The 9182-nt window shown below is 43.1% G+C and overlaps 1 protein-coding gene across 4 annotated transcripts in view; it reads right to left on the bottom strand.

The window, feature by feature from the left end:
• Positions 1 to 8040, bottom strand: part of LOC140200264 (dual specificity calcium/calmodulin-dependent 3',5'-cyclic nucleotide phosphodiesterase 1A-like) — a 293234-nt gene extending 285194 nt beyond the window's left edge. For all 4 annotated transcript variants that reach the window (XM_072263358.1, XM_072263348.1, XM_072263338.1 and 1 more), the window contains exons 1-2: positions 7630 to 8040; positions 3313 to 3339 (exon numbers count right to left, since the gene is read on the bottom strand). In XM_072263358.1, coding sequence (XP_072119459.1) covers positions 3313 to 3339; positions 7630 to 7730 — 128 coding nt within the window. In that variant the 5' untranslated portion in view covers positions 7731 to 8040. The remainder of the gene's footprint in view (positions 1 to 3312; positions 3340 to 7629) is intronic.
• Positions 8041 to 9182: the final 1142 nt, after the last annotated feature.

A 9182-nucleotide genomic window follows, 5' to 3' on the forward strand; every position in this document is an offset into this window, starting at 1 on the left:
CAGACTGAATATTCTGGCCAAACTGGTTGATGACGCAAAAATAGTTGGGTTAGCAAGTTGTGACGAACCTGCAGAGTCTCCTCAGGGATATAGGGTTAAGTGAGTGGGCAAACAGTTGTAAGATAGAGTATGATGTAGAAAAATATGAAGTTGAGAAAATGAAAGAAAATTCAACTTATTATTTAAAAGAAGTGAGACTATAAATGATGTAATGATGTGGTACCAAGACATTGAAGAGCCCACATGCATGAAATTCATGAAGTTAGTTAGAAGGTTAATAGAATGTTGGCCTTTATTCCAAGAGGCAGGAAATATAAAAGCAGAGAAGTCCTGATGCAAGTTTACATGACAGTGGCGAGACAATCCCCAAACTACCATGTAAGGTTTTGTTGTCCATATTGAGGGAAGGATGTGCTTGCATTAGAGGCAAAGCAGAGGAGGTTCACAAGATTGGTTGCTGGTATAAAGGTTTTGATATACGAAGAACAGTTGAGCCTATACTCATAACAGCATAGCAAAATGAAATGATCTTTGTGAAAAATGAGATGCAAAAGAGGGAAACTGACAGGGTAGATACAGAGAGGATGATTTGCCTAGTAGGATTTATCCAAAAACAGAGGGCATAGTTTACAACTCCCTTGTCCATTCGTCCCCCCCATCCCTTCCTACTGATCTCCCCTCTGGCACTTATCCGTGTAAGCGGAACAAGTGCTACACATGCCCTTACACTTCCTCCCTTACCACCATTCAGGGCCCCAAACAGTCCTTCCAGGTGAGGCAACACTTCACCTGTGAGTCGACTGGGGTGATATACTGCATCCGGTGCTCCCGATGTGGCCGTTTATATATTGGCGAGACCCGACGCAGACTGGGGACCGCTTTGCTGAACATCTACGCTCTGTCTGCCAGAGAAAGCAGGATCTCCCAGTGGCCACACATTTTAATTCCACATCCCATTCCCATTCTGACATGTCTATCCACAGCCTCCTCTACTGTAAAGATGAAGCCACACTCAGGTTGGAGGAACAACACCTTATATTCCGTCTGGGTAGCCTCCAACCTGATGGCATGAACATCAACTTCTCTAACTTCCGCTAGGCCCCACCTCCCCCTCGTACCCCATCTGTTACTTATTTTTATGCACACATTCTTTCTCTCACTCTCCTTTTTCTCCCTCTGTCCCTCTGAATATACCTCTTGCCCATCCCCTGGGTCCCCCCCTCCCATCTTTCTTCCCGGACCTCCTGTCCCATGATCCTCTCGTATCCCCTTTTGCCTATCATCTGTCCAGCTCTTGGCTCTATCCCTCCCCCTCCTGTTTTCTCCTATCCTTTTGGATCTCCCCCTCCCCCTCCAACTTTCAAATCCCTTACTCACTCTTCCTTCAGTTAGTCCTGACGAAGGGTCTCGGCCCGAAACGTCGACTGCACCCCTTCCTACAGTTGCTGCCTGGCCTGCTGCGTTCACCAGCAACTTTGATGTGTGTTGCTTGAATTTCCAGCATCTGCAGAATTCCTGTTGTTTGGGCATAGTTTCACATTAGGCAACTGCCCATTTCTGATGGAAAACAGAAGGCACTTCTTTTCTTAGAGTGCAATAAAGCTTCAGAATCCTGCAGGCCTGGGATTTGTGGGAGGTGGAATTTTTAAGTACACTGCATGTCCAAGGCAGAGAGGGACAGACATTTAAGCTGGAAAGAAGTCCAGGATATGAGAGAGAACAGGGACAGAAAACAATTGTTGAAACTAAGATTGACTCAGCCAGATTCTTATAGAAGGAAGAGGCAACCTCATGGACTGACTGGTCTTCTCCAGTTCCAGCTTTGTACCACTTCTGGTCTTATATCATACTTTGACTGCCACCTCAGTTTCTAGACCTTCTAACGAAAGAGTGCAAATAGACAGCACTGGAGCTAAGCAACAAAATGCTTCAAGCAGGTGGATCTCTTTCTACTTACCTGTGGTTCTTCAACCATGCTTTTGAATGGAAAACATTTCTCAACCAGCAAAGCATGAAGAATATCATTCAGATACAATCTAAATGCAATTGCACAATTCTACTAGGACGTTAATTCATTTACTACTGATACTCCAGATGAGAAAAAAGTTATCATGCTGTCACTCTGCCACTGTGGTTTTTTTTAGAAACAACCCGGCTTCTGTAGTAAGTCACCTTTTAACCTGCACTAATATACCTTTATGGGAACCCTGTACCCATCATGCCACAAGGGAGTTACCAACAGCAGGCTGCCCCAGGTAACACCGATTCCAGACTCCATAAAACACTCAGGGTACCACCATGTGGTCTCATGATCTGCACTAAAGCATTGGCTTCAGACAGCTGGGGTTACATTCACCTCGTTTTCAATAACACATAGCTGGTGCAGCAGCAACTCTATAGCTACATTTACCACCCTCTCCTTTAACTAAGAATCAGAAACAGCAGGTCATGTGTCGACTTAAGCTTGATTTGAGGTTCAATGAGATCATGGCTGATCTGACCTTGGTCCTTGCTCCTCTTTCTCACTTGTTCCCCAAGACAATTAACTCCCCTACAGTCCAACACTCCATCACAGACTTGACAAGGGCACTGTTAGTAGAGCAGCTGCCTCACAGTGCCAGAGATTCCAGTTCAATCCTGACCATGGGTGTTGACTGTATGGAGTTTTCACACTCTCCACGTGGCCACAGAGGTTTCTTCAAGGAGCCGCTGCTTTCCTCCTACTTCTTAAAGGTGTGTAGGTTAGTTAGATAGTAGGTAAATTGACCACTGTCACTTGTCCCCAGTGTATAGAAGAGTGGCAGAATCCTGAGAATAGTCAATGAAAATATGGGGAGAAGACAAAAATATAAGATTAAATTATTGTTAATGGACAGTTGATAATCCGTGCAAACTTGATGGGTTCTTACATTCAGACCAGAATTTCCTCCTGTCATTAAACTTGTGCATTAGTTTTCTTTAGATGCATTATTTGTAATTACCTCTCGAAGTCCAACCCTACATCCCTGTTGTAAGAGGTGGAAATGGGCAAGGCTGGCCAACAGGGCTCTGGTGAAACTGTGTAGGTCAACCCCCGTACAGGTGAAACGTTGATGAACTCCAACCGTACAGAGGTCACTGATGGCGTATGCTCCACCGGGAGTTAAGAGCCCAAGAAGGAAAAGAAGATTATGTGTGATTGCTGACTTTCACCTTGCAGGGACTTAGAAAATTTTAGAAGAAAACCATCAGTCTGGGAGCATTTTAATTTACGTCAACAAGAACATTACTGATGGATGTAACAGTCAAGAATTTCTGTTCAGGCACACTTACCTCTGGGAAGTTTTCTTATATTTTCTCCTAAGGGAAAGAAACAAAATAACATGAATCAGGATAATGGAATATTTTATGTGCTTGTAATTTTATTAATGTACAAATAAAAATTGTTTCATCTGAATGTTCTTTAGACACCAAGGAAAAAAACAAAAATGAAGACATTCTTTACAATTCTAAATAGTGACTTGATTCTGCCCTGTTGAGTCAAATGTTCGAGTTTCCCATTACAGGTGAAAGGTCTTTACCAAAACCTTCTCCAATTTTAATTTTCAGAATCTGCTTGCTGTCCCTTCGTTATTGTCTTCATTAAGAAACAGGAACTGGAGTGGGACACTTTGAACATTGCCCGCTTCACTGTTCATTAACATCATGGCTATTTTTCTACCTCTCTGGCAATTTCCCACTCATTCAAGTATCCATAAGCCTACCACTTCTGCTTTGAAAGAACTCCATGACTGAGCCTCTGTACCCCTCCAGGCCAATCCTCAGCATGAAGAAATACCTCACTTCAGTCACAAATTGCTTACCCCTTAGCTCTGACACTGTAGCTCCTGGTTCTAAAACTCAACTAAGAGATATGTGCCACTTGCATCCAGCCCTGTGTCTCATTCTTCTCAACTCGGGAGAATCCATGAGTCTCTCCACAGACAGCAAACCCGCTATCCTGGGAACTAATCTAGTAAAAGCTCACTGCACTTCCTCTATTGCAAGAAATTGTTTTATGCAAGGAGATGAAAACAATATTTTATAGTCCAAGCTGCACCTATATAAAAGGCCCTATATGATTGCAATAGGGTGACATAAGCTTTGCATTCAACCCCACTTTCAACAAAAGGCCAAGAAAACATTTGCCCTCCTAATCATTTTCTGGATTTTAGTGACTTGTTTACAGGGGTATCTGGTTCCTTTGAACTCCAATATATCCCAATATGTCTCCACATTGCAACTTCTCCATATTCTAGCTAATTGCCATTTTCTTACCCAGGCAGTCAAATTGTCCAATTCCCTTGAAGCATCCTAATTCCCAGTCACAATTCCACCTCAGTTCTGTAATATCAGGAGGATTGGGAATATGATATTGGAATACCTCGGAAATGTTCGAAAGTTCCACAAACATTTCAACTGGAAATCGCTGATATCTTTTAGATCAACAGGATAATTCCATTCTTTATTACTTAAAGAAATAAAATTATCTTTATAATTGAAAACTTAAATGTTCAAAGAATAACTGAAGGATAAATATATTAAAAAATAAGAAAATACTAGATATATTTAATAGCTCAGGCACTTCTGGTCCTCCGGTCAAGATAGCGCCTGTGTGCAATGCTCCTCAGGTCGACATCCTCTGGATAGATCATGAAATCAGACATTTCTCTTCTTTTATGTTTCTTACGTTTGTTTTTCATTTTGAATGTGATTCTGGAACTGTTGGAACATATAATATGCAGTTTGGGAATTGTTTGGGTGTTTCAGTGCTCTGCAGTCTCTGAGGGGATTCCTGGAGGCCGAGGCTGGAACCTCATGGCAAGAAGGCTACGAGCTGATGTTTCACTCCAATTTGCTGATTATGGCTTCCATTGTTTGCCAATTAAAGTGATGAGGAAAATTGAAATGCCAGCTGACTGCCTTTTTTATTGCTGGTGAGATCGCTCTACTACACAGAGGGGAGACTGCCTTTTTATTGCTGGTGAGAGAGAATGTTGCCCAGATTCTCTGCATTTTGGATGTGTACTTGGACTGTGGACTTTTTTTCAGTGTTATGGTTTTTTTTTGTATTCTGTGTTTTTTGCCCGAACTTACTCATTTTTCTGTGTGTGGGAGAGGGGGCTTTTGGGGGTTGATATGCCTGTTCTGTTCTTGTTCCTTTTTTTGAGTGGGGAGGAGGGTTTTGGGGATTGATGATCATGCTGCCATTCTTTTCTTTCTTGGTTTCGTGACCATCTGGAGAAGAAGAATTTCAGAGTTGTATACTTTAATAGTAAATGAACCTTTGAAGCCTTTGAGACCATCTATCCAGCTTAGTGACCTTAAGAAAAATGCATCACACAGTAGATCAGCAAACAAATCACAGGAAGAACTCAGTAGGCTAAGCAGCATCTATGGAGATACAAAGTGTATGTCAGTGTTTCAGGTTAAGAGCCTTTCCTTCTCATGACTGAGAAGTAAAGCCAGCCAGTGTACACAGTGCTGTGCAAAAGTCGTAAGCTCATGTATACACAGCTAGCGTAGCTAAGATAAGAAACCCAATTCTGATCTGGTTTTCTTGTGGACTGAGAGTGGGAAGGGAGAGGGGAGGGAGCGAGAAGCACCTGTGAAACATTCTGTAATGATCGATAAAGAGTCTTGGCCAAAACATGGAATCTTTAATCCTTTTCAGATACTGTAACGCCTGACCTGCTGATTACCTGCAGTATTTTTATACGTTACTCTGCATCTGCGGAGTGTGCATGTGCGAGCGTGCGTGTGTGTGTGTGTGTGTGTGTGTGTGTGTGTGTGTGTGTGTATATATGAGTGTGAGTATGTGTGTGAGAGTGTGTATGTGTATGAGCGTGAGTGTGTGTGTGTGTGTATGAGTGTGTGAGTGTGTGTGTGTGTATGTGTGTATGTGTGTGTGTGTGTGTGTGTCTGTGTGGGTGTGTGCGTGTGTGGGTGTGTGCGTGTGTGTGTGTCTGATCTAACTCCGCTTGTCACCTACGGGTCTCTGTCTCCTCCCTCGCCAGTTTATTTTTCCTGTTCTTTCTCGGTCCTGACGCAGTCTCAATCCCAAACAACGACTTACATCTTGTCTGCACAGAAGCTGCATGACCCACTGAGTTCAACCAGCGTTCTTTATTTCTGCAGCTCCAGTCTCTTCGGTCTTCACATTTTAAATCAGGATTGACATAACTCAATATAATAATGTGGCGATAAATCACAAAAGCTGAAAGTTCTACATTTAATCTGCGCAACTCCCGATTCGATAAAGTTTGCAAAATTCCCAAGGAAACACCATCTTTATAGTTGCTTACAAAAGCTTTACGGGACGAGCGTATTTTGCCACTTGCACTAAACAAATTAACAATCCAAAACAGACCAGTGTGTTGAGTTTGCCATTCCGTAGGGTTTTAATGTTCCGTCCGGTTGCGTTAAAATAACTGGCCGCTATCCAAACGGTGTTTAAGTAATTGGCGATTGCAATCTTGTGATTAGTGAAGCATCGCAGGGCTCGGCACAATTATTACTCACACAGGATTAAATATTGATAATGCAAAAATGGGTTAAAACAATAACTATTGAGCGAGCGAGTCTGCACTTTTGGTAAAGCCACTGAATATATTGTTGCTCGAACTGCAGAAACGAATTGTTATATTATCTATCCGATCTCAATCAAGGGATCGATACGGGTTTTCCAATCTGACTTCGCAGCGATTCCACCAGCAGGTTAATAGATGTCAACTCCCTCTCTTGGCGCAAACCCTCGACTCAACTCGTCCACGCCGACCAGTGGGCACCCTTCCGTATTAACCTCATCGCCCGGCAGTTGGTCAACAGCCCTCTATGCCGAAGCATCCAAAATGTCCCTCCGCAAAATGTCTCAACAAGGTTATAGCTCGGGGGCAAACTAATATCCCCTCAGCTCAATATCCAGTTTCTACATCCCTCTTCGAAGTACTTAACCGTATCCACCACCTCAAAATGCGGGAGGCCGAATTCAATCAACGTTAAAGGAACATGAAAGACTGCCAGACAGCACGGCTGTTAACATCATGATACGCTACAAACTGGCTAGAAGGCAATGGGAATTTGTAATCCGTCCCATCACAAAACGCTTCAAACAGTTTTAGAAACAGTGAAGGTTAAATTTAATTCACGGTTGAAGATCCCATGAGCTATATGCATACTCTATCAGATTAAAGTCAATTCTGTTACTGTTACCCCGTAGATATATTTTCGCAGGGTTATTTTGGTCTTCTGATGTTTAAGCGCTCTGGTTAACAAACCCAAAGCAGAAATGCCATCCTCTGACGAAAGGGTAAATGAAAAGCGCTGATCTTCCGATCGCATCCAAATGTAAAAGCGGTTTCATTAGCGAAACATTTCTCACGCATGGAACAGGTGGCTGTCTCCAGATGCTATGCTACAACTAACTGAGCAATATTGATGTTCCAAACACAATCTCAGTAAATGGGAAAGTATGAAAAGTAAAATTTTAAAAAACACAGATTCATACATTATTTAAGACGATAGGCATGTTAGTTACTTGTAAACAAACGGTATTTTGTCAATGCCATTTGGGGAGGATCAAGTATTACTAAAAAGTCATGTTATACTTACAGTCCTCTTAGCCGCAGCCATATTTTCTCTATTTGCTCTGGTTGCAGGTATTTCAGGGAGTTGCTCTCAAACTCTTCGATTTCCTTAGTTGGTGATTCCATGCCTTAAACTCCAAGGTATGAGTAAATTTCTAAACTTTAAAGCTGCTTAGGAGAGGCTATCATCTTGTCTACAGAAAATGGAAATCTTTGGAACTTTAACGCTGCAAAGCACCGACTAATGCCGTTCAGACTGAACGTACATTAATATTGAAGTCTCGTAGTACATGTTTGAAGGAAACTGTCGCAGTTTGCATTGGGACAGAAATTATGTTGGTGGTGCTTTGCGTCCAAATGCAGGAGTGATAATTGTCATAAACCAGCTTTGCAATCAGCAAAAGTGGCTGAAGGCTCTTCAACCTAAACACTAGTAATAACTGAGTGGGAGGGCGGGATAGCACATGCGCGGCTTCGTCGGTTTTTTTGTCCCAGACTCATCGCAACACTTGCGGAGCTCCGGATCGAGTGTAGGTACAGTGGAGAGGTTCGGCTAATCCGTGATCACACACGTAAAGCACCGGGAGGAAAGAGAGATTAATCAATTCCAACTGAAATTAGCCGAATTGTTTGCTATAGAATCTTGCTGAATAATTTAAAAAAGAATCCGTGAATTTTCTAGAGTTTAGATTTTTTTAAAAACAACATACTACATCCGGGTGCGCTGCGTTTTCTTCTCATACGTAAAACAGAAAATATCCGTTTATGAGTAAACCCGTATTTATGTCAATTTTCTTGAAAGGACAAATAGAATGCAAAAACATGAAATCATTTTAACATTTCTGTATCGGAGAAAGTATGAACAGCGGACAACTATTCTTGCCAGCAGCAGGTGGCAGTACTGAACCTAAACCGATGTGATTTTGATTCGTGGACTTCATACCACAGAAGCTGTAAAGGGTACATTCACACGTCCGTTCCTATTTTATTGAATATAATAGGGGCATATGGGGTGTCCAGGGAGGGGTAGCTTGCCGTGTCCAATTTGGGGCAGCTCACTCACCTTTGGTCCCCGCTGGGCACTCAGCTCTCACCTACGGCTCCAATTAGCGACAGCGGCCACACTCCGATACACTGCTTCGACAGGTGCACTGAACCAGATGAGGGTAGCTGGTGGGTTTCACACCCCGGTAAAGCCAACTCCAGCAGACTGGGCGGATGAGATCTACAGTGAGATCCAAAGCCTAGGAAGGCGGCATTGCAACGCTCCGTGGAGAGCGAGGAGCATGACAAGGCACAAATGAAATCATGATCATCCATTGCGACCAAGGAAGAACCCCAGTGGTGGCGACCACTCGTACCACTGAACCCGGACTCCTGAGGCCGAGAGAGTGGAACTGCTCCAGTAAAATGGCTTTTCCACTTTAAAAACTCTCCCGCACAGGTTTCAATCATCTTCGGCTACGACGAACAACCATCGCCCCCCCCCAACACACACACACACACACACACACACACACACACACACACACACACACACACACACACACACACACACACACACACACACACACACAC

This window comes from Mobula birostris, chromosome 1, assembly GCF_030028105.1.
Source record: "Mobula birostris isolate sMobBir1 chromosome 1, sMobBir1.hap1, whole genome shotgun sequence".
NCBI classification, from domain to species: Eukaryota; Metazoa; Chordata; class Chondrichthyes; order Myliobatiformes; family Myliobatidae; genus Mobula; species Mobula birostris.